At 36.6% G+C, this 26,930-nt stretch overlaps 1 protein-coding gene across 2 annotated transcripts in view; it reads left to right on the top strand.

Annotated features, from left to right (window-relative positions):
• ephb1 (EPH receptor B1) overlaps positions 1–26,930 on the top strand; it is a 207,052-nt gene that overhangs the window by 115,374 nt on the left and 64,748 nt on the right. For both annotated transcript variants that reach the window (XR_016090951.1, XM_088913568.1), the window contains exons 4-5: positions 4,994–5,149; positions 19,291–19,626. Coding sequence is in view for 1 of the 2 variants with exons in the window: in XM_088913568.1 (XP_088769694.1) it covers positions 4,994–5,149; positions 19,291–19,626 (492 nt within the window). In the remaining variant the exon portion in view is untranslated. The remainder of the gene's footprint in view (positions 1–4,993; positions 5,150–19,290; positions 19,627–26,930) is intronic.

Raw genomic sequence — 26,930 nt, 5'->3', positions numbered from 1 at the left:
ATTAAATCATTATTCTATGCTTTGTATACTGTGTTAATGTGGTGCCCCCTCCTCTTAAGTACTACTGTGTTCTGTGCCCTTTAACAGCTCCATTGAAAGAAGATTGACTTTCAAATAAATTTGAAAATCTGATTCCCACTGATTAGGCACATTCCCAGCAACAGAGTATTAGTTGAGCATTCATGAAGCTCAGCATCCTTTGTGTATATTGGAACAAATTATTACAGCTTGCTGATAGAGCACACTTGTCTGCATTATAAACACTTACTCTCCTCCCATCTGTTTGATAAACAGCTGAATGAGGGTGCGTATGAATGGCACCACTTATTCACGTGCTTTTGTGTTTCTGTGCGTGTCTCAAGTGGCATAATAAAATTCAGGAGTCTGCAAACTTTTCTGTAACACAGCCCACGAAATTGCTTTTTGGCCAATTTACATTTTGTTTTGGTTTAGTTCCTTGGTATTATGAATGCGTCATGCAACAATTTTCTTTGGTTTTAAATCACAAGTCCAACAAAGAGACAGTCTTTCTTCTTACAAATTTTCTTACAAATCTTACAAGATCTACTGTATTTACATATTTACTATTTACATTTACATCTATTTTTATTGTTTTAAACACCTAGGGCCCTTTTAAGCTTGCTCCAGACATGATGTAAGTAAACCTCTTTGTTGATTGACAAATTATTAGACTTTTACTTATAATAAATGCCATTGTGCTCACTGTTTACATTGTCATAATACGAGTGTGTTTAGGAGTTAATTTTAGATGTACTGTACATGTATGTCAATTTAGTCTACACAGAAGGTGTAGAAAAAAATATTTGCCAGCCCAGTGTAAACTTTGTAGAGAGCCATTATTCTGCATTGTGTTGTACCTGTAACTCCCATGCATCTTTCCAAACAACCTGTGCAGATTGACAGACATTTCTTTCAGTTCATGCCCTGGTGGTGGTTTTGTAATCTGATTCATACAACAGTTCCTAGGACAAAGGCTGACCTCCGTAGCCCAGTTAAATATATCCTTCCATGCTTATAGTTGATATCCATGTATTGTTCAGGTCTAGAGCCTCTGGAGGTTTGGCGGGGTGTTCTGTGGAATGCACCTGCTCTGCTGCTCAGTGCTGGTACAGAGATCCATCACCACCTGGACTGGCTGTCTTTCGGTGTGGAATCTTCCCCCTGTCTTGTCCTACAGTAACAGTAATTTTGTCACATAATCAGCATGTAAGGGAAACTGGGTGGACTGCAAGATTTGGAACAATAGCACGTATTTAACCTGCTTGACTAAAGGTTGAAGTGGTGCATGAAATGAATGAAGAGCACTTCTGTGCCCTTTAAAATAACTTCATGAAAATGCATCAGTTGTTTCAAAGGACATAAAAAGCGAATTTCCTGTGTGTTCTTTGATTTCTGTAGGTCCAGGTAAAATAAAAGGTCAGCAATCTGTTCAGCATGAGGCTGAACCTACAGTGGGTATTCTTAGAGTCACGTCTCTAGAAACAAATGTGTTTTTTGCTATTAGATTTTTTGCTGAAGTTTTATAAATAAATAAGTAAATTAATGAAAAAAAAAATGAGTAGTTTTTTCTTGCTGTAGCTTCTTGATAGGACTGAGACCCTATAGATTAATTCAGCTGTAAAGACTTCTGCTGTGGAGGCAAAGCAACTTTGTGTGGTCATGTCTTTTCTCCTGTCGGCCTCATACCTGCAGTACCACACACTTGCATGGTTTATGATTAAATGATGAACAATTGGGCAGCATCCCCTACTGTGTAAAATAAGCACATTCTTCTTTTTATTAAGTTTAACATTATAATACCACAGTACATACAGTACCATGCTGTAAGATCTTTTAAATGATCAAAATCAAATGCACCTGTACAGTATGTGTACTTATGAACTTTCTTTTTCTTTTTTGCTGTGTTTGTCCTAACAAGTTTAAGAGGACTTTTGTTCCCCTCTCTTGATGTTCCAGGAAGATTATCAAACCAGACCACATGTGGGTCACCTCTGACTGCTTTCTGTTCCCTTTTACAATTGATTTTCAAGATCCTTTTTTTAAAAAAAAACCTATAGGATCAAGAAAAGGCTGGCTCCACATTGCTTCTCTGATTTACTGTCTCAGTCTCTTTTATTTGGCTGCTGTGTGAATTCTGGTCAATACACAGTCCCTGTGGCCTGTTTTAAGGCTCAGGTTTTGGCCCCATGTTTGATGGAAATCAGTTTTGAACACATAACTCAAAACCTCCTACTGGAAGTTTTTTTTTGGATTTTAAAAGTTTTAAATTGATCTGTGCTGCAGTGCAAGGAAGAATGTAGTGTTATTTCTTTTTTTACTTTGAATGAAAAAAAAACTACAGTTTTTAACACTGTTTAATGTCCATGGCTTGGTTCCCATTTTCCTACTGGGGGGATATTAGTTTAGACATTAGCTGCTGTTACTTTGGTTAATTCAAAACCCCATGTGCTTTCCACTTAACACTATTTACGATGCCCCCCACTACCAGCCTGAAGCTACACAGAACTGGGTGACTGAAGTAGCTAATGAGCTTTGTTAGATAGAGTTGAGTGGCCCCTTCTTTAAGCTGAAGCTTCGACTTGGCTGGGATTTCCAGGACAGGGTTGCCATGGTACTGATGGCCTGAAATGAGCTGTCATGCTGTTTAGCAACCACTTTGCTCGTGTGTCCTCGTTAAAGTGGCATCTTCTTGTTCCAGCTCTCTCCAGGATGGGGCAGGACTCAATCATGAAAACAATAGAGCATGAGGCAGAATTAATGCAGGAGCTGTTGTGTCTTTCTGGGGTCAAAGCAAGGAAGGGGCTCAAAGATGTAATTGTGTGCTGTGTGTCATTTCTTGCAAGTCAGACATAAAGGGCCTTCATAAAACCCCAGATTTTAGAGTGTTATAAACCACACTAGATTATAAGCTTCCTCTATATGTTTTACTTTAGTTTAAAATAAAAAAGTTAAAGCTTAAATATGGTTTCTATAAATATGGAAAGTCCTAATCCTATTTGATAATTTATCCTGATACATAAAAGACAACATACTCTACTGTTCATTGTCAAAGATGCAATGTGCTCTGTCATGCTGAGGTATAGTGTCTGAATCAGACTATAAGAAAAGTTTTTTTTTTCACTTATACTATTCCACATAGTGGGCAGCCTTTCTCTAATGGAGAGACATTGAACAACATGATGATTTTTTTCTGGTAAATCAGCAGTACCACAAGGGTCTAACATTACTTGATTCTAAATATGCACACTGAGAAAGGTGAGTTCATTAGAAAAAAATAATAATTTGAGAAGAGATTGCTGAAGCACTTCACTAAAAATACAAAACTTAATTGGCATAATTAAGTTAAAAATTGTTTCTTCAAGGGAACTAAAGGTACTTCAGTGAACAATTATGCCAATGTATTAAGAAAAAAATATTTTTACTATTATGCAATAAGTGCTTATTGTCCATACCATTCCAGAGCAGTATTGCATTTATCTATAACTTCATAAAATTAGGATTCAAGATCAAAATCAGCCTTCATCAAATGTGTAAATGTCATCCATTTTCTCATAATCAGTTATTTGTACTAAAAATAAAACAATCAAAAATACTATCTCATCTTACAGTTCTTACACATCTTACATGTATTTTAGAACTTATAAATACAATCTGAATATTAGTATCACCCTACTGGGTAAATACTTGTGTTTTCAATAACCACACATAAAAAAAAAATATTTTTATGGACTTTCTCTAGGAAAAGTATCCCATGCTGTGGGTGTGAGATATCTAAAATGTACTCAGTCTGAAGTTAGCAGCCTGTGTTTATCAAATCAATATGTTTTGGTGAGTGATCTTGCTGCCCAGAAATGTGTTTATAGAGTTTGTTGCACTCAATTCTTTAATCCGAGAAATAGTGGCGATTGTGTTGGGAGTTTCTGCCAAGCAGTACATTACTGATGACGGGGGCTTATGAAATAACATTTTAAGCACTTCACTTTCAGAATGCTAGTCAGCTACAGGTTTGTTTCATGTCTCCAGATACTTTCTCCAGAAAACTAAATTTTAAGAATCAGAATAAAAAAAACCAACTGTAGTGGGTTGAATAAAAAACATTCAACTTGAAGTACTTGAAGAACTGTCCCTTGGAATGTACTGTACATTCTAACTTGATTCATTGATTAGCAGCAGGGTTTTCCATCAGTTTTGCTCTAGAGAAAAGGTTTTCAATTGCCAATGGAAGAAAGAATAATTGTGTCATTTTTACAGAACATACAAACCTCTCTTGCTAATTTGTGGACCTCGTGTTATGAAGCATTTATTTGATCAGTAATTGCATACCTGCACCATAGTTACATGTAGCTTTCATTCTGTTTTAAAAGCAGTATTGGCCATAAATGGTGTCTTTTGAAAGAGAGCAGCCCCCAGCTTTTTTGGGGTTTCAGTAGTTCAAGAACACACATTGACTTCCTGTTTTTATGTGCATTTTCATTCTTTCCTCATTATAAGGTTATAACCTCATTATAAGTTTTTTTTTAACTACAACTGCTGCAGTTTAAACTATAGCATGTTAGAAGCTGCTGGAATACTGCTGTCTCATGACACTTGCAATTCATCCTGCTCTTACCATACAAGCATTTAGAACTTCCTGCCTAGATCAACGATCATTTAGTAAAATGATGTTATGATGTTGCTGTCTACTTTTATAAGTATGTTATGTTCAGATGTTTTTTTTTTATAGCAAGGACTTTGACATAAAATGAGCAGATATGTGGCATAACGAGTTTAACAATTTATTCTGCTAAAGTTATGTTCTTTTATGATAGAGAAGTGTGAATAGTCTGTTGGACTATTGTGGCATGCTTTCTGCTTATGTGAAAGCATTACGGTGTGGTGTCGCCTTTGGCTGTGCTTTTAATATTTACTTGCCTGAGGCACTGTCAGAATCCCTTTTTGGTATAAAAGTGGTTGTTTTGCTCCTGTTTTACAGCATGTCCTCCAGGGACTTTCAAATCCAGCCAGGGGTCGAGGCTGTGCTCCGCGTGTCCGCCAAACAGCAGATCCACCATGGAGGCCGCCACCATTTGTGTGTGTCGCAATGGCTACTACCGTGGAGACATGGACCTCCCTGATGCCGCCTGTACCAGTAAGTAACCCATGCGTTCCGCAGCATTTAGATCATTCCAAAGATTCTGTGTGCTCTTTCAGATCAAGAAACGCCCACAAGTCACAAAAAATAGGTTCATATTAAAACAACAGGGACCACAACAGGACAAAGGTAGATACCACTCTTAATTTATAAAATGTTAAAAATATATACAGTATGCTATTACTTTATTTTATTTATTTTAAGATTTTGGTCCACTGTTTCTTTTGTGAAGGATCCAGTAAACCATAGTGTGAACCTAAAAAAAAAAAAATTAATTCAGTTAACATAAGGTGAATCACAAAGCCCAAACCTTACCAGGACATTTTGACCAAACACCTGGTTCCCTCTGCCAAGATGCTCAAGCTCTGGTTTTCATGATTTAAACTAATTATTTATGATACCTACAGTATGGCTTTGCTCTGTGCAATATTATTAAAAATACAGTAGGACATTTTTTAACTTCTTCAACAGTCTGCAGTTCTCAATCTGTATCTCTTGCCATAATGTGATGCTTTTAGTTCTTATTTCATTAGAAAGAGTAAGAGTAAATCTGGATGTGAGTGTTAAATATCTCATCATAACAGCCTAGAGCCAGCACAGCCCATGTCCTGGTGCTAGAGTCCAATGCCTTGACTGTCTGTGATGGTACCAGTAAGAGAGATTTCATTATTCTACAGAGCCCCAGGCTGTCACAACCAGCGGTGACCAAAGAACTTTAGAGAACAGATTTAGACTTTTGGCTCTACAGGCTCTGCATTATTCTTCATGACTTTGAAACTCCTTGCCTAATGTGATTAAAAGGGCTGAAGTGCCTCTTGGCTTTGGGGTATCGATTGAAGTGCCATGTGTTCAGCATTCTGGTTCACAGTAATCTAATCAGATTGTTTTGCCTCACTGTATGAGTTATGTTTTATGTTTTGAGAGAACTGTTCATTGTATAGTAATATGTAATCCCTTGTATGAAAAAATAATAGAATAGAATCTTTATTGCCACACGACCGAGGCCGATGGAAATTGTTGATGGTACAGCTTTGCTACAGACATATACAGTAACTGTTAAAATAACAGAATATAAATACTGGACCTGAATACACAATATACAAAAAAAAATGCTGAGTTGATGCCCCGCAATATAAACATTGACAAATCAGTGCAATTTAAATGTGATGCAGGTCATAAGCACAGTACTAAATTTTTGATGGTAGGGGCACATTTACTTGTTCAGCAATCTAACAGCAGTCGGGAAAGAAGCTGTTTTTGAAAGGTGAAGTTTTGGATGTCAGTGATCTGAAACATCTACCAGAGGGGAGCAGCTGAAATAAGTCGTGCGTGGGGTGAGATGGATCTGCAATAATCTTGTTAGCACGTATGGTGGTACGTTGAGTGTGCAAGGATTCAGCTGAAGAGAGCGGGGTCAGTCATCTTTGAGGCCTTCGTAACAATACGTTGAAGTGTTTTCCTTGTTAAGATGTTTGTGCTTCCGTACCACACTAATGCTCTCTAAAATGGCTGTGTACAATCGAACAAGGAGGTGTTGACTGACTACAAACTTCCTTGATTGTTTGAGGAAGTACAATCTCTGATGTGCCTTCATAATGAGATGGTCTGTGTAAATGTGCCATTTTAGAGAGCTACAGATATAGGTGCCCAGGAATTTAAATGACTTGGTTATGGCTATTTGTTGACCATTGATAGGGATGGGGGATCTGGGATCCTGTGAGTGCCTGAAATCCATAATGACCTCGAAGGACGTTACGAAGGTCACAACCAAGTGGCTGTTCTAACTACTTCCAGCCAATATTGTGTGTCATTGTTTCCAGTAATGAGCCCGATGATGGTGGTGTCATTTGCGTTTTTGTGGATTTTGACTGTGCTGTGATGTGAAACTGCTGTGTGAACAAGGAGAAGAGAAGCAGGAAGAGAACACAGCCTTGCAGCATGCCTGTGTTGATGGTTGATGGTGCCTGTGTTGATGGTTGATGGCGCCTTTGTTGATGGTTGATGGTGCCTGTGTTGATGCCTGTGTTAAGCTCCCATCCTCTAAAGCAGTAATATCACATAATAAGGAAGAAAATATGAACAGTGCTGGTGTAATTAACAGCTGCAGCAAAGGCATTAAACACCAACCGCCATATTTTCCTTTTAAAAGGCTTTTTAAAGGCATACTGTATGTATTTTATTTTTTGGAAACAATGCTATATCTTCTTTTGAACTTGTTTCTTTCTTACTAGATGGCTGTCTAGACAATGTTTTGTGCAGCTCAGCAGAGATTGTACTGTAGTGTTTTTGTGATGCTTGTGGGCTCAAAAAATCTAATCGAAAAGGTCCTGTTATTTCAAAATTATCTACAAGGGCTTGATAAGATACTACTGCATTAAAGGCCTTACTACTTTGAATGTATTTGATATTCTGAAAACGTGTATTTTTTTACTTACTGTTTTTGTGTACATAAAATAAGCTGTCCAAGGTAAAAAGCTTGAGAGGATGGTGTTTTTGTGTCATGTACTATCTTCTTGTGCAAAAATGTTGTGTTACTTAAAAATGACATCATATATATATATTTAAATTATTTAGTTAGAAAAAGGGACATAATGTTACATTGGAATCTGCAAAGGTATAATTATACTATTAATTATGCTGATGCTTCAATCCAAAGTGACTGTAAACCTGTAATGTATACAGCTGTGCATTATACAGAAGCACTTTCAGTTATGTAGATTAATCAAGGGTACAATAGCACTGCCCCACCTAGGATTTACACCCACAGCCATTCAGTTATGGGTCTTGAGCTCTAACCACTTTGAAATCGTTGATGGGGTTTTTCAACCTACAGTAGTTTGGTGGTTCACTCCCACTTTTATTTAGGATAACATGCATGTTGAGTCCAAACCTGCAGGCACCTTGCCAGTGACACTGTAAACTCTTGCGAAAAGCTGGTGAGTGGCACGCCCTGGATTCTTTACTGTAATTTTTATACCAGCTATCTACACTCCAGAAAGAATCCATTTTTTTTTTCCATTTGCGTCATTAATCTGTCACGTAAAATATAACACTTTGTTTTTTAGGGTAAGATTTCTACAGCCCTATGGGAGAAAATATTATAAAACAATAAGAATATTCTCTGCAGATTTCTTTTTTATCTTTCAAGAAATCTTTAGCCTTTGTGGCAAAAAGAAGCTATGCAAGGTTTTTTTTTTTTGGAGCATCAGCTTAATTGGTTCAAAAGCTGTCCTAGCAGTCACTACATTTCTGGAGGAAAATGGTATAAGTCTGTGCACATCCCCCTCATTGCCCATCTTTTCTGTTATAACGCAATCTGTGATGTCAAGCAGCTGTACATTTTCCCCATGTTGTAAATCTCTGCTTTGAGATGAGAAAAATCTCCCTGATTAAGTCGGTGATGGATTGGCACTCTCTGGGTTCTGTCAGCGGGGTGGCAGTGTGATCGATTGAGCTCTGCTGAACACTACCCTTCTTCAAACACCATCTTCCCCTCTTCATCCTTAGCAAGCTCAGCACCCTCTGTCTCTCTCAGTTTAGGCAGTTTCTCTTTTTTCTGCATCACCTTCTATTTATCTCCTATCCAAAGTTTTCCCTTCTAAGAACTTCAAAATGCACCTTCAATGTCCTCTGCCAAACACACTTTGTTGTTTTAATTGTGCCAATTGAATCAGCACTCCCACAGCAAGTTAGCAGTGACTCCACATGGAAGCTTGACAACAATTGAGCTAATTGCTTTGAGTCAACTGGCAAAATTGCCCTGATTAATCCCAAGGGAAAGAAATGTCTCATCTTACAACTTTGAAGTATGTTATCTGTGTCTTCTTTTGATTAATCAATTCTTTAATGTAATCTTTAATAAATGAAGCACTCACAGGACTTTGACACATTCAAAAAATCACCTGCAGAGCTTTAGTACCTCTTCTGTGGTTCCTCCATGTCTGTCTGTCACAGCACACTTCTGAGAGGCTGCTACAGACTGCTTTGCCGCAAGATCTACAACACGTTTCATATACAGTATATATATATCATAGACCACTCGGCATGGATGAAAGAAAAGTAAAAATTCCCAAAAGAATAAATTAAACCTTTGGGGTACGTGGCCCAGTGGTTGCCTCCCTTCCGGGCAGTGATTCTTATGATGTATAATGGGCAGGTTCTAGACTGTGGTAACTTCTTTGGTATTTAATCTGGGATGTGAAGGGTAAGATGTTTAGCCATGCGGTCTAAAACCTACTCAAGGGTCTTGCAAAGTCTTTTCTTTCGAAGCTGGCAACCTGAATCTAATGTCACAGGTTGCCTGTACACAGATTATCGTGTCAGTTGTATACTACAAGGCCTAGAATCTGGGCAATGGAAAGATAAAAAGAGTGTTAGAGTTGAAAGGTTGAAATCACATAATATTTTCAGAATCTTCTGCTGTACTAACAGATTAAAACCTAAAAGTAGTAAAGAACAAAACAAAATATTTCAAGGGCGAGACTGTTGTAGCATTTCTTATATAACTGGATAGATCATTCCATAGTTTAGAATCACTATAACTGAACACTCTGCCTCCTACAGTTATTTTGGAAATTCTCTGATCTACAAGATAACCGTTGCCCTGGAACCAGAGTGCTCTAACCTGAAATATTGTTAGCAGTCCACTTAAGTACAGTATGGGGGAGTGAGTCTTTCGAAATCTCTGTAAGCTATCAGAGCCTTCTCTGTCCTAGATTGCATTGGTGGCCAGAGCAGAGACCTTTTCATCAGTGCTCTGAACAAGCTAAACAGAAGGCAGCTGAATGTACATGATAGCAAACCAACAAAATAATCTAGTCTTGATGTGATGAAAGAGTGTCGCAGTTTGTCTGCATCCTTTTATTGTGGGAGTCAGTTGAAAGGTCAAGCACCACACAAAGGCTATGTGTTGTATCTTTCGAGCTGCCGCTATAGCCATCTATACAGTATTTAGCTATGAGGCTATTTTCCTTGAGGACAAGAACCTCTGTTTTATCAAAACTCATCTGGAGAAAATCCAATGCAAGGCAGGATGGAAGACTGTTTATGGATGAGGTGACATGTAGATTTATTGATAAACACAACTGCCTGTCATCAGTGTAGTGTAACAGTGAAAGTTTACATTATGACCCCACATAATATCCCCTAGCAGCAGCAGGTATAGTGAGAAAGCATGTGGATCAAAACTTGAAGCCATGAGCAATTCCACACATTACTTGCAATAAATGACAGTAATTACTATTTATTTTAATGTACCGAAATCTGTTTATTAGGTAAGATCTGAAACAGGAGAGGACTTGACTTGAGAGGCCAAAATGGTTTATTGTGATCAGTGTTTGATGATTAATGGTGTCAGTAGCTGCACTTTAGTTTTGTAGGACAAAAATGGTGGTATTACCCATTTTAGAAGACAAAAGTTACAGTATCTATTACTAATTCGATGGACGTTGTTTTGGTAGTATAGCTTGGAGAAAAAACTGTTTGAAATGATTCAGAAATATTAATTGAAATGAGGAAAACACAAGTTGCAATAATTTTGATAAGATTTCTGATACGTATAGGAAATGTGAATTATGACTCTAATTTATAAGCTTGATTTGTTACATAGTGGCTTGATTACTGCAACCTTAAATGCAGATAGAACAGATATTACTTTCTCCGATCTTTAATTCCTTCTTAGAAAGTAAGTTTCTACACAACCATCTTGTCTTGAGATTGACTATCACCTGAAATGCTGGGAAATGCTGTTAAATGGGATCAATTTAACCGATTATGAGCTGATTCAGGTTGTACTGAAAACATGCCTACAGACACTCCGACTATTAAGGACTACATTTTGGGATCCAAAACGTGTTTCCCATGTTTAAACTATTATTTTGAGTAATCAATAATCAATAATTATCTAATAAAGCTATCAGTAGTAAACACAAAGGATGCATTTTGTACTTCATATTTTAATATGTCTGTATGTTTTTGAAAGAAAAGCAAATAAAGAAGAAACAAGAGGAAACAGATGATGAAGATGATGAGAAATTAAGGATGTTGGTACAAATACCAACAAGATAAATCCTCTTTTAATTTAAAAATATAATAATAAAGTTAATGAAACATTAATGTTTTCTTTCAAATCTTAACAAACGAAAAAGAGATTTTAGTTCTTAGTAGCCCTATATAACAAGACTTAATGGAACTGAAATATAGCTTGATAATCAGCATTGTGTGTTTTTGACATTTGGAATCACAGTCCAGATTTGATGACTAAGAGGACAATTCTTCTGTAATGCACTTGTAAACAAACATAAGCCACTGTAATTGCTTTTCTCCCTTAATCCTCAGACTGCACTGCCAGCCAGTGAATTGTTTGCATCATGTGCTTAAACTGTCCCCTCCACTCCAGTTAGCTGGAATCTCCACAGCCATCTCAGAGGTTTGGAGAGGCAGTCAGGTACAAGACCAAGGCACAGTCAAAAAGACACAAGCTGTCCTACAACCTAGTACTAAACCCCGCAGTCACTCCCTCACTTGGCATGATCAAAATCATAATTGAGAGAACACTCCATGCACACAATTATTTTTTTTTCTAATAGGTCCTGCACTAAAATCTAAAACAAAAAAAAAAAAAAGTTGACATAATATTAAAGTTACAGAATAAAATAAATAACTGCTCTATTAAATCTCCAAGTTATACATTTTCTTTCTTTTACCTGTACAACACCACTTTAAGATAGAAATTATCATAGAAGAATGTTGGATTAGTGCTTTGGAACAAAGGTACTAACATCATTAAGGATTATGATAATAATGCATGAAAGAGAAGAAACTCAGCATTTTCTACCTTAAATATGTGTCGAAGACACAATGAGGGGTATTAAACTGCATATCCTAGTAAAGATGAATATCATTAAGAAATGTACTAGGCACTAAGTATCTTACACAAAAACCCAACAAACTGCTGAAAATCCCAGTGGAGACTACATGCTTGGTAAACCAAGAATGAGGCAGTGCAGAATGCATTCCAATGATTTTTGTGTTTTTGTTTCTCCGATATAAATCAGTGCAGTGGTCTCAATTTAAACCCCAGTGGAGTATTCCACATCACAAAACAAACACCACTAAAACATGATGCATTTCAATTTGCTTGCTTGAGGGCCCAGTAAAGAATGGTAGACAAGATTGATTATTTCAAGTCCTCTTGATATCAGAGGTTCTGGAAAAATCTTTGGTGTTGCCTTTTTGGCACTATGTCTGATGGTATTTAGGACTGTTGTTGCCTTGTGTGCTTTCAAAATTCACAAATATTCTTCACAGAGCAACCATTTGAAGTCATTATCAGGAGAAAGCAATTGCTTATCCCAAAACAGATTTGCTGTGAAGAGCCAATTAAATTTTGTAATTAGTATGGGTTTAGAAAATGATTATCTGTTATACATATACATCAATAACTTAGCAATATTGTCAGTTCCACCTATGCGGGTGTAAAATCTTGAGCATCTTGTTTTAAATGTCTCTGTTTCCCAGTCTACAATCATTGCTATGATTTACAGACCCCCAAGCATAATGATCCTTTTTTAAGAGAGTTTGCTGATTTACTACCTCTGCTTTGTTTAGGATTTAAAAATATCCTTATTCTGGGTGATGCAATGAGTCTGCTAGATCCAGCTATTTTTCCCATATCATTGCCAAACATTTCTAAATATCTGTTCTCCATCATCAATCAATTGCTAAAGACTTACTGTCCCTCTACATTACCTACCTAATCCCAATTTTGCAACAGTTTTTCAGAATTTTTTACAGCCAGGATTGACAATATCCTGCATTACACTATATCTACCACACTTGCCACTACTAAACCTCCTCCCTGCAGGCCTGTTTTTGCAGGTCCTTCTCTTTTCTGTTTCTCTCAACTAGACACTGCATGCCTTGGTAAACTGGTATTGCTTATGAAACCCACCACAAGTCTACTAGATCCCATTCCTTCTGCTTGATTTTAATCCCGTTTTCCAGCTCTCTGCCCTAATGTCCTCGACATTATAAATGAGTTCATGAGCACTGGAGTGGTACCAATGGCCTATAAAATGGCTTCAGTTGTGCCTGTGCCTAAAAAAAAAATATGGCTCTGGACAACAAAAACATTTTCATCTTATACTGTACCTAGTTTGCCTTTTTTTGTGAAAATTTTAAAACGTGCTTTTCCCATACATTTAGCAATCCTCTCATTGCAAATAACCCTTCTAATCTGGTTTCAGACAAATACGTAGTATGCTGTAGAAACTGCTGTTGTTAAAAGTTACTAACGATCTTCTTATGGCAGCCGATTCTGGTTTTCTATCTATCCGAATTCTCCTAAACCTACAGTAAGTGCTACTTTTGGCACTGTTAATCATGAATTGTTCTCTCCCATCCTGAGACTGTGTTTGGTGTTTCTGACATCGCTCTTTAATGGTTCAGCTCTTTTCTTATTGATTGCCGACGCTTTGTTTCTCTTGGGTTTTATTTCTGAATTTGGCTTTGTTAAATCAGCATTTACATGTTCCTACTTGATCAGATAGTAAAATCACAATTGCAGTGAAATATCATTTATATGTTGATGATACTCAGATCTATGTCCCTACTAAACCTGACACTGAAGTAGCTATTTCTGCTCTCTCTAATTGCATCTCTGAGATAAAAATCTGGATGATGCAAAATTTCCTTGGCTTAAACTGTGGTTAGACAGGTCATGGTACTCAGCACTTCCCATCACCTATGTAAAGTCAATGCAGTAACCCTATCTGTGGATGGCACTGTGATTGAATTGCAATCAAAAGTGAAAAATTTTAGTGGAGGTCTTTGATCCTGGCTCATATGCAGAATATTGTAAAAACATCATTCTCCCATTTCAGAAATATTGCCAGTCTACATCCCATATCGTCCTTGACTATGGCTGAAAAGCTGGTCAACTAATTTGTCTTGTCTAGAATTGATTACTGCAATGACCTACTTATAGGGGTATCTAAATCCACACTGAGCAAACTACAATATTTTCAGAAATCGGCAGCAAGAATCCTGACCATGTGATCATGCAAACAATGTCTGTCTTGGAGTCCATGCACTGGCTTCCTATCAGGCTTTGAGTTGGCTTAGAAATTCTCATGCTCTCCTGTATGGGTCTGCATGGCTTGTCACCTCAGTACCTATCTGACTTATTGTCTGTTTACTCCCAGACTCACAAGCTTCATTTGTCTGACTCCGCTCTTCCATACGTCCCCCAAGTTAGTTTACATTCTATGGTTGACAGGGCCGTGTCTTGCTACGCCCCACAGCTCTGGAATTTTATCCTCGAGGATATCAGAGAGTCACTTTCCCTGAGTGGATTTAAATCTAGACTCAAAACCTTTCTTTTCAGAAAGGCTTTAATTTAATCAGTGTCTGTGTCTGCTCAGTTTTCTAACGACCATGTATCGTCTGCTGCACCTTGTGTTTCTTATATACTTATTTTGTAATTTATGATTCTGATACATTTTTACATCTATTGTAGTACATTGAGATATTACTTTTATAGATGCTATATAGAATAAAGTTTATTATTGTATTATTGTTAAAATCAGCCTGAAATGCTCCTGCTAAATAAATACCCATTGAGCATGGTAAGTGTAGCTCCCAACACATTAAATCCGTTCACAAATTAAGACAGCCAAGAGCAGTCATAATTGCCTCTAAATCACCCATTTAAGTGGTGATCACAACTGATTTCTCTACCATTGCTGCATTAATAATTTCCACTTGGCTGAGAACCGGGTCACAGACACTTCAGAAAGCCTTATGGGAGCTGAAACTTTGCTTCGAAGTAATTCTGGCAGTGCCTGGACTTATTCCCACCTAAAAGCTTGGCCTAGATAACATTCTCGTTTTCTAATCTAACACATAAATCTTCAGCCTTTTTTCTTACCTGTCAGAGCGGGATGAGATTAAAAAGAAATGTATATATAGGTGAGTTTGTATATATGTAGGTTATGAAATTGTGCTGAGAGTGTTGCCAATGGGCAGATTGGGTGTCTTTCTCCTCACTATATGCATGATTCCTGAGAGACTGGGCAAGTGTGTCAAAACTCACCATCTCAATGCTCATTTTTAATCTCTCTTCTCCTGACCTATTTTTTGCTTTGCCCTGGTTGAAGACCAGCCTCCCTGCTGCAGGTGCCAATTAATCAAGAAGCTACATGCAGTAGCTTTCTTCAAATACTGTGCTCCCTTCCCCCATGTCACCAGGGAGGGTACAGAGGGTACTTTGCAGCATCCTGAATGGAATTGCAGAGTCTTGGCAATGCTGAGAGAAAATGTTAAGATATGATGGCAGAGAGCTAAATTCAGTTTATCCATAGACAGGGAAACAACAATGATGGCTTTTTAAAGAAATTAAATATATGGAACATAGATATGGAAGCAAAAGGACAACTTCAAAATCATGTTTTGTTTCTTACTTTAACGCTTCAAGTGAGAATAGGAGTGGAAAAGGTAAAAAATGGTCAGATATAATCTGGAATAAGGTTTTCATGGTGCCTTTAGATGACCTGTTTTCCTAAAGAATGGTTGGTAGATCTAGTCATGAGAAGCTCTTGTAGATAAGTCTTTATTACTACACCGTAGATAAACATGCTTTACCTTTTTGATATTCTTTAAGTAGATGAAAATAAGAACAACAAGACCATTTAAATTATAATTATGAATACATAATTAGAAGTACACACAATCAGCCATTTAAAAAATATATACTATCAGATGTAATCACCATACCTACTTATTAATACATCTGGAGTGAAACTATGTCTTCTTTGAATTTTATAATATACAGGTATTTGTAAGTGCGCTTCAACAATTTGTGCTTTTTTTCCCTTAACAAGGAATTCACTATCTTTATACACACCTTATTTTGGTTTGTTTTTGAAGTAGCACAGAAAGTGGCCTCTTCTACAAAACCAGTCCAATTGCTTTTATTATATACAATTACTTTGGAGTCACCAGTTATGTGTGTCTAATTTCTTAACTGACAACTAAAAATCCGGCAGGTAATTATTGAGGAGGAGGAAGAACCATAGACAGATTCTTGCACCCTACCCAACATCAAATCATTCATCTTTTGAAATTTCACAAACCTGGCGATCCTGTACACATTAATTCACTGTCGACTGAGAGAGAGGTGCGTTCCTCACAGACAGCACTGCACACCTCTAAGTTCCCAGGAAGTGTCAAGAGGTCAAAGCTAGAGGGTGGAGCCGAGACAGACCTGGCTGATTTATTACAGCCCAACCCTCTGCGGCACTTAGCTACAGTAGTTGTGCGCTGCGTATGGGGAGTCCCGGTCCCAGTCAACTAGTGACATATCGATTTAGAAGTTACAACAGTACATGAAAAAATTAAGACACATTCTATGCATGAACAATCTATGTCTCTGTCACCCATTCTCTTAAAATAATGAAAATATTATGTGCTATAATAGGAGCAGGGAAGGCGAAGACAAACTTTTTGTAAAAAAGATGAAAAAGTAAGACAAAAGGAAATTTACTGGAAAATTAGCGATGGTAACTATTAGTTGAGTCTGATCTAACGTTGTCCCATAGCCATCATTTGTTTTGTTCAATTTTATTTTTATCTTCTTAACAGCTATTTTTTTTTTTGCTCGTAAGCAAAATATTCCTCTTACGAGAATGTTTCGGCAAATCTAGTGATTGATATTCACTGCTACTGAGACTGCTTCAGCTGACACACTGACTTCAGTTTATTTCCGGACCACAGTGGTCAAAGAAGCTGCTGGCTAACATAGTGTCATAATCAGTGGTGAATGAGGCTGAGTAGCAATGCCAAGTTGCGCTATAAAAAGGAGTAAAGAGTTTGTATGCAGTACACTGTAGGCCTGTGAGAGCTGAGTTGACAGGATAGGTGAGAGTCTTTTTTATTAGCATCAAGAAATAACCAAGAAACTCTGTATTTTTACAGCATTCATAACAACGTTGTAAAAAACAGTGTATCAGATTGCTGTATCAGAAGGTCATATTAAGCAAAAAGGCATGACGAGATTCTACATTTTTCCTGCTATTTACATACTGCAATATTAAAAAAATCCAAATGCGTTTTTTCTGAAATTATGAATTCCAGTTTACAAGTAGTAAACTGAGCAAAAGGCAAATCAGCACGGACCACATGCAGCTGACAAAACTGCCAAGAAGACACATAGGCTGTTAAATACTCAAAGATAACAAAGCAATCAGTAAAAAAGTGATGAAGCCTAGCATCTTAAAATGTACTTTAAGATTTTGGATTAAATAATGAACATGCAAGATTGGTTTCACTGACTTGCTGATTAATGCAAAATCATTGAGGAAGGTCACTTACTAACATGTTTCTGTATCCCTTTTAGTTTCTATACTTCTGTATTTAATAATGCCATTATATTCACTATTTCAGTGCATTGTCTGTGCACCCAGGCAGCAGTTCATTTGGTTTAGCAGAACAATGATTAATTGTGCTGCCAGCATGTAGGTTTTTTTTTTCATCTAGAAACACTTTGTCATCACTGTTTCAACAATAACTTCAAGTTCTTGCACTACAGGATATGAAGTCAGAAGGATGTTTTTTTTAGAAGTTGAAACGATTTTTGTTTAAAATCTAGTAAAAAAACCCGACTCTGTTGTGCTTATTTAGTAAATCATTCAGACTTACGTTCCCTCCATTTTCTTTCCTGAAGAAAATTCACTACAGTGAATTTCTACAAATATGTTTTAACTGTTATTTAATTTAAGCTGAAATTGAAAAACCAACAAGAGAACAAACGAGGCCCCAGCTTATTGTCTTATCTAGTACACTTAGTGCACTGTAGTAGATTATTGGTTAACCTGTACTGAACATTTTTATTTTTACAAAATCACTTGCATAGGTTGATATTTAAAATTTCGAGAGCTAATGTTAGAGAAGAAAACAAAGCAAAAAAAAATATTGGATGTGTTTTATTTGAGAAATCAATGACAGGGTCTTTATGGCACAGTGCTGAGAAGTATGCAAGCTGAGACCTATTCAGTCTCATATTAATTCAGTTGAGCAATTAGAAATCTCTCTTTAATAGAATGGTTACTTTCTTTTGCAAAGAACACTATTCAATAATAATTAATTTCACTAAATCTGTTTATAATATTATAGAGTGTCCCTTCCCACCTCATAATTTTTCATTTATGTTTGTTTGCAGAGAAACACATTTTTCAAGAACCGTGTAGCCTAGATTCAGACAAATGTTTTAGGTCTGATCATTACAACTCTATAGCTACAGTATGTATACCTAACAGTTTTCTTTAACTATGCTTTCTTTTTTGTATATAGGTATAGATTATAATTGAAAGTATCTAGACACTTTTCAAATCTAATATAAAACAGACCCAGTATATATAAAGGCAAAATCTCTAATCTGATGATAAAAACCTTTGTGCAATTCAGGGATCGTAGATTCCAATCTTCCTTAGTGAGTCCCAAACACCACACCTGCCTGTGCCAGGCAAGCATGAGAGTTCCAACAACCTGAAGAAGGCTTCACAGCCAAAACGTTGTGTTTTCTCTCTTCTCTTTTCAGCATGGAATAAACCTATTGCTTGTTCCTTTGCAGCCTACGCATGCTGACGCAGTTACCCACCTGAGCTATCTTTATTAGACAATACTGTAAAAGAGTAATTCGCGGAAAATATCTGCAGTACAGACATTTATTGTCAAAAATAGCTTTGTTTTATTGCTTTATTTTATTGTTTTGATTTTGTTAATATGCTTATTTGGGTTCTCAGACCCTACATTGGATTACCAAACTTCCTTTTACCAAGTTCTTATCCTAATAATGATTTAGTATTAATACAGTTAAGCTACAGCTTTATGATTTATATAATTTATTGCATAATTATAACTTCACACCTTAATTAAAATTTATGTAAGTAAACCCTCTGTCTCAGTCATATATGATGAATATTTTTCAACTGCATTATGAGGAGTAACAGAATTTTTTTATGAGAAATCACAGCAAGGTTTGTAAACAATGAATGTCTAAGATAACTGGCGGTGGGGGTCACATTAAAACTGCAGAGCAAAAAGACCAATGAGTTCAAAGTCTTTCCCTGTGTTTTCTCTAGGCGTTCCTTCAGGCCCTCGAAATGTGATCTCCATTGTCAACGAGACCTCAGTCATCTTGGAGTGGCACCAACCTCGGGAGACAGGCGGACGCGATGACGTGATATACAACATCATCTGCAAGAAGTGCCGTACAGACCGTAAGGTCTGCTCCCACTGTGATGAAAATGTGGAGTTTGTGCCCCGTCAGCTGGGCCTCACCGAGACTCGGGTGTTCATCAGCAACTTGTGGGCCCACACGCGCTACACCTTCGAAATCCACGCGGTAAATGGAGTGACCAACAAGAGTCCATACCCTCCCCAGCATGTCTCCATCAACATCACCACCAACCAAGCTGGTGAGTATATTGTATACAGTACATATTATACAACATATTATTCTGTATATCCTGAGGCTTTCTTTATCTCCCTAAAGCTTTTCAGGAATGTACAAGTACTTACTGCAAGCATGTTCTCACTTTGTAAGAAAAACTGGCACCCATTATCTATATTATCATTATCTATAGCTTTCAAGATACAAGATGCTTCACCCTTAGTAGGAAAGCTACAAAACGAGCAAGGAATCTGACAAATTGAAAAATTGGGCTGAAAAAAAATCTGAAACCCAGATTTCTTATTGGCTGACAAAAATTGCTTGACGTTAGGTTGCCTAAATTTAAACACTTTTCTTTCATAATTCTTTGGAAATGTTGAGAAAAGAATCAAATTAAAATATCTAAAAAATGTTTTTTTCAGACTTTTTACAAGCATATTTTAGCAGAATTACTTACTAGAATTACTAGAATTACCAAAGTGATTTACATAAATAAGAGGAACTTATGCGAAGCACCCATAATATCCCAACACACAGCAGATCAGGGAGAGAAGTGAGAAACTGCCATATCAATTGAAAATTGTCTATTTAGGCTAAGTGATGCAATTCCAAAATGGAATTTAGGAAGTTAACACCTTCACCTGTTAACATCCTATATATTATAAACAGTGAAATCTTTATTGACCAAGTCAGAACATCAGTTTAATACAGGATGAGTCACCATACTGAGACAGTAGTTTGGAAATTCTGGTCTAGAGAGAAGAGTGTCACCAAGCTGTGCCCCAACACCGGTAGTAACAAAAACTTGGTTTTCTTTTAAGGTTTCTCATTCCAGTACTGCCTCAGCCTTGCTCATCTTATGAGGTCTGATGAAATCAGGCTAGAAAGTGCTACTTTCTAACACCACTACTGTTACAGATACTGCTGATACAGTAGCTTAGAGATGACAAACGTATCTTTTCAAAACATAACACACTTGCAAAGACTTCCTCTGCCCTATAGGTTTTTTTAGTAAAGCCTATGTGTAAAACAAGTATAAGTTAATTTGATGTCAGAACATAAAAAGAAGGAACAAAGCATTTGAGCTAAAAACTAAGTGAACAATCGTGCATGTGAATCTAATTGAACACTCTCAGACATTCAGTCTATGTCATTATCTTTAGGTTAGTGGTTTGGCTTGTAGATACGTATCTCTTATAGGTAGGCCTTGAATGTCAAACTTATTCTGCTCGTGGCTTCTGATAGCTTTGAACCTCAGCCACCAGAAATGACAAGCATGAAAGGCAAAGTTCCTTTTACTCTCATATATATTTAAAGAGCAATGCACTCACTCCATTATTTACTGAAATGAGGACCACAACTAGATTTTAAACAGCCTTGTCAAGAGAACATTTTCATTTGTAAATCTTTTTTAAGAGGAATCAAGTGTAAAACTGACACCAAGCTTTATTTCTCAGACGGAGGCTGTTAGATATGAGTTGTTTGATACTAATACACAAAATGAGGTTACTTGCTGTAATAACTGTAAACATCCCATGGGAGGAAGCCCGTATTCTTCCAAGTACACATATGCTGTCAGCGACCAGCCATTTGTCTGCTTCCTGTTTTACAGTGAACTTTGATCTCTCTGGATTGATGTGGGTGTTAATTTATATGAAGACAACTGGGCTGCCAGTTATGAGTTGTCCCATGACAGCTAGCTAATTATTTTCTGCCATAAGATGGAACCCATTGCGTAAAAAATAAATACATGAATAATCATTTCAGGAGACAAAAATGTTACAGTTGTACCAATGGAATGAACAAGGCCAATCATTTTTATTTGAACTTTTTTCATATTGAGTCACAATACACCAGAAAGTAGGAGAATGAATAGCCACCCACTACTAATAAATCCGGATTGTCTCAGTTAAGTTCAAGAGGGCTTCTATCCATTGATTTAGGAGAATGCTTTCTAGTGCAGATAGATGAAAAATCGCTCTGATAGTCATTCAGTTCTTCTTTTCCAGACAAGATTGCAGACTTACTGGACTCAAGGGCCAATTAGTGCTGGTTCAAGCATATAAACATATTTAACTTGTTAAACAACACCTTGTATTCAAACTGTGTTTTAAGTAAGTACAATTTGCCATGGAATTAAACCAGGAAAGCAGATGGTTTAAATGCAGGATCCAAACAGGATCAAATCTCTGTTTTCTGAAAGTAATAGTACACGTTAAAGATGGAAAAGGTACAAAGAAAGTTGGAGGCATGTGGTGTTTTCATTCAAATGTGCTTTGAGATTTTTTAATATTGAAAATAAATGGGGACATTTTACACATTTTGTTGGTAATTACCTCACTATAGTTTTTTAATGCTGGCTAAATGTTTTCATATTTTGTAAGTAAAATGTGGCATGATTTAAGGATAGTGCAAGTTGAAATAGAATGCAACTGTAAATATTACAGACAAAAGAAGATTTTAATACGGGTTTAATCATATAATAAAAAAAATCTGAGAACTTTCTCTTTGAGTTGTTTTACATTTATCAGCTACATTAAGGGTGAAACATATAGCAGCTAATTATGCTACCACACATCTCATGCACATTTAGCAATTTCTAGGCTTTATAATAGGTAGGTTGAGTCTAGATATATAACAGTGAATTTCACTACTGCAGTAAATATTAACTTCAGTGTCCTTTTAAAATTTTGAAGGAAAAATGTATCCTCTATGGTCATTTTAAATTCGATTTTTTTTATGTGTAATGACTTCCCTATTTTTTTTTCTTTTAACAGAAGACAAAGGTCAATTATTCAGTTCTTAGTCTTTATAAAAATAATTTTACTGCAGTCTGAGATTACTGCAAGCCTGTCTCACCTCTGACTTGTTCATCTCTCCCTGATTTGGTTTGACTGAATCTTGGTTGTTGAGGAGACAAATAACTTTGTGCTAATGTTACAGTTCAGACAGGCGACAAAGCTGTTTTAGAAAGTTTGGACTTCCCTGGTTTTAGCTGGGGAAGCATTGCATAGTCTGCGTTTTTTGGAGTGGTTTCTGCTTAAAGGCAGACTCTGTTTTTGACACGATTCTTTGACATGCTCTGACAAAATTAAGTGATATTTTACTGTATATATAAATAATATATAATATTATTAATGAATAATATGTGCTAAGACCAGTTATAACATGTTTAATGGCTTTTTGTGTGCATTTTGGTTTTTGCAGGGTTTTGCAAAACTTTTCTTCCTGGTAAACGTGAATTAAATGTGAAAATCAGTCCTATAGTCAGATTTTCAGCCTTTTATTAGACATAATGGACAGGTTAGAAATCAGGGATCTCCACGTCTTTCTGCAAATTGATGATAATAATACATGAGTAAAACTGTACTCATTATATGGCCACAGAACTATCTAACATTTTCCAGAGGATGAAGGCTGGCATGAACCACACTTGGTTACTTCTAGTATAACTGTGGTTTATTTATGACCTTCACTCTATAGCTGTTATTTAAAATGATGCTGAGTTTGACATATGTTTGGTTATTCATAAATGCTGCATCCAACCAAAACTGTATGGTGACATCAAAACTCTGTGATGTACTGTTTAACCACAGCATAGTAATAGAAATGTGAAGGTCTGTGCCTCCCCAGCACTCACAACACATACATCTTAGTGTCAAACAACACATCTTAGTGTCAAAGATGGCAGACCCTGTTCTGTTTAGGCTGAGAGGACTGTAATATCAAAGATCTGCACAAGACAATAACTGTTTGAGAGATCTCACTCCCATTTATGTGGTTTGCATTCTTCTGACTATAAGTGTCATTGTTAAGAGTAACTACTGTATATGATGGATTTATTGAACAGATCTCCAGAGCTTTAGTTTTCCTGTTTTTTTTTTCCTTTCCATATCTTCTTCCAATTTTTACGTTTCGTTTTTGTGACGCTTTAACACCATCACATGATATATAAAAGACTTGGTGCTTTGGAAACACAGCAAACGGTTTTTATAGTTAACAGAATGAGGGCATGAGCAGCTAAAAAAATCTGACTGTGATAATGGATATACTTGGAGAAAACATAGACACAGGAGCATTATCATATTTTTAAAGTATTTCATATTAGATTATTAAGATTGCTATTATTCTTGACTTTTACAAAGAAAGGAGAAAAAAATCACAAATTGCTCAACTAAATAGCCTTGATTATCAGGGGAGCTAATGGTCTAACTGTCCCTTTTGACAGGGTAAGTACTCTGCTTGACAGACAGATGTAAAATTGATGGTGTATCCATTGTTAACAGTTCAGTAAGTAATTAGGTGGCTGCTTTTAATTTGTTCCACGAATGCTCCTGCCATTGTTGCCAAGTAATTGCCCCATTCAGCAGATTTCTGACAGGGCTTCCATTGTGAAGACCTAAGGGACTTCAGGCTATCTTCTTAAGGTGGAAAGGAGGAATTGAATTATTCACAGATATTTCCTAAAGAGTTATCTTTGCACTTGTTCCTTAAGAAAGGAACAAGTGAAAGCGAAAGACAGCAAAAGAAAGCAAACACCTACGAACAAAACTCCAGAGTGATGCCATTAGTCACTAACCTCTCCTTCCAGCTCAATTTATTTTAAATTTCAGTCCATAACTGAATGATATTAATACTTGTTTTATATAATTTAATCTGATAATATAAGAATGAATACATTATTTTTTCATTAAAAGTCTGTTGGAATTTGGTATGGAAGGAAATATTTGGCTGATAATTGTTAACAGGTTGTCAGGCTGCGTATGACTCCACATTACCGTAACAAGACTGCTAATTTCAATTTCACAGACTAAATTCCAATTTACAACCTACAGGACAGCTCCATTCAGACAGGAAATCACGATAAATCTGAAAACTTCAGATTTCGGTGTTTCTGTTTGACAAGCTGGATGCAAACATTTTGAGAGAACTTTCTTTGAAAATGTTTGCTCACTTTTGATCTGAAGTCATTCGCAAACTTCAAAGTTTTCAGCCTTGATTTATTTTCCTCCCTCTGGAATTGTTTGCTGCTGCGTTTGATTCACACTTGGGATAGACTTAAAGGGAACTTCACAAATTGATCTGGCTGTAAGCTTTACCTGAATCCCCCTAAACCTGACACAGCACAAAGTTCAGCCTCCTAATCTCAGCGGAAATGAAGGGCAATGAAAATGTACAAGATAAGCTGTAGATGCTGGCTCTACGTGCTATGGGTGGAATCTCTTTTGAAGGTGGGCAGTGAAGAGGGATTTCATGAATCAGCTTGGTTTTCTGAACACAGATGAACTACACTGGGTAGTACTGCCAAACCAAAATGCCTGGCACGACACCAAGGCTCCACTGACTAACCCCAGTCTTTTCCACTTTACCATTACAGAGCCAGCATCCTACTGAAACATTGCACTTCTCTCTTCATTCTTTCCTTTGTCCATAGGAAAGCATTAGAAAAACTAACAAGGATGAACTCTGCCAGAATTGGAAACATATGACCATGGTACAATAATTAAAGCCAAACACATTATTATAACATTCTGGGATAAACACATTATTAAAACATTTTGGTCTGAGGATTTAAGGAAAGGTCTGAGGAAAACAAAAGACTGAATACATTTCTGTTTATAAAACCCCTGTGGGCATCTCCTTCTGAAAATTGTTTTAAAGAAAAGTTTGCCGTCCTCTAATTCATTTGTGGCAGCTTCACTACCTTTTTAATTATCTTGTATTAAATTATATATGACTGGGGTGTTTTCAGTTTTAGAACTTGGGTTTACAGTATATATAATGTTACATACAGTATATATCCAATGACACTTTGGGGTGCCAGATCTCAGCTGGGCTGGCTCATTTTGCTTTGCACTGTAGTGTAAGAAGTCATTTTCCACACCCCGGAGGAGTTTTAAATGAAGGTTCTGTAGTGCTTCATCGAATGAGTGCTTTGAGAAATATTATTTCTCTCACCTTATATTGCAAATATTATATTCTTGAAAAGCCATGGTTTCACTTGCCTCATTGTACCTTATATTGGTTTTGATAAGCTTTTGAAATAACATCTACATTGCAGTTAATTAATAAATTCAGACCAAGCTGTTAGATAATCTGAATTTATTTATCTTAATGGGCTCTATAAATACCTAGTTATATACAGTACATCATTTAATGATTAGGTATCTGTCTTCATTAGCATGGTTTAAGATGCCCATGCATTCATCAGTATTAACTTTCCAGTGTGTTGGCATATGACCTTTATGTAATTAAGGCTTGAAACATAGATATTGAACGTCTGAAGTTCATGTGCCTTCATGTGCATCTCTATGGTGGTTCAGAAGTAAATAGTGATGAGAGAACATCAGATTGTTTCCATATGAGATATATGCTGAATCTAGATGTTGTATGGCTTTTATTTTCTTTAAGGGAAATTCATTAGAGTGCATGCATCTTTTGGGAGCGTTTCAGAGGTATTTTAATGAAAAAGCTGGTTAACCAGGCATCTTAAGAAAAGAATGAAAATGTTGCAGGGGACACTTAAACTTTAAAACACTCTGCTAGAAATGGTAAATTAAATACGTTAAATACATTTTCCTAAAGATAAATTCTACGAAAGCTGCAATTAGGTGAATGCTGAAGTTCCAGCCCAAGAAAGACACAAATGAACATCTGGGAATGGTTTCAGCCTTGTGGGCTGCTCACAGTTTATTGAAATGTTTGGAGGTATTAAAGCATTAACTTGTTTGGCAAACTAAACACAGGGGGAATCTTGCTGACTGGATATTGAAGCCTTTTGTTGTTTTTTTTCTGCTGCACTTAAATTTATGAAACAATATCCATAAGTGCTGCAGAATACTAGGGTTCCAGGACTGCTAGTATCCTCACAGCATCACAGAATCTGTACAATTGTATGCAAAAATGAATACAGGAAAATTGGCTCTGGCACTGCTGTATGTGGCACTGACAGGAAATGTTTAATCAGATATGTTGAACCTGCCATAGCAATTAATCTAATGATTTTAGTAGAGATATTTGTGGACTCAATTTTATTATTGCTGCAAATCCATTTAGAATCTTTGTCAGGTTTTGAGGGGTCTTACACAGAACTGCAATCAACCGTGTTTCCAGTAAATTGTCATTTTTTTCCCAATAGACAGTTAACCATATACATATCAAATGTGGAGGAACATGGCTACAAAAAGCTTTCTGAAAGCCAGTGGAAATGTACAAATACAAATGTACAAGAAACTGGTAGACAGTTATGGAAAAGAGCAACGTACAGTAGCACCAGATTAGGCTGACATAGAAAAGCCAAAGGTCAATTAAATTGTTCAGGAAAATCTA

This window comes from Atractosteus spatula, chromosome 4 (genome assembly GCF_055471065.1).
Source record: "Atractosteus spatula isolate fAtrSpa1 chromosome 4, fAtrSpa1.hap1, whole genome shotgun sequence".
NCBI lineage: Eukaryota > Metazoa > Chordata > Actinopteri > Semionotiformes > Lepisosteidae > Atractosteus > Atractosteus spatula.
This window is presented reverse-complemented; position numbering and strand designations above follow the sequence as displayed.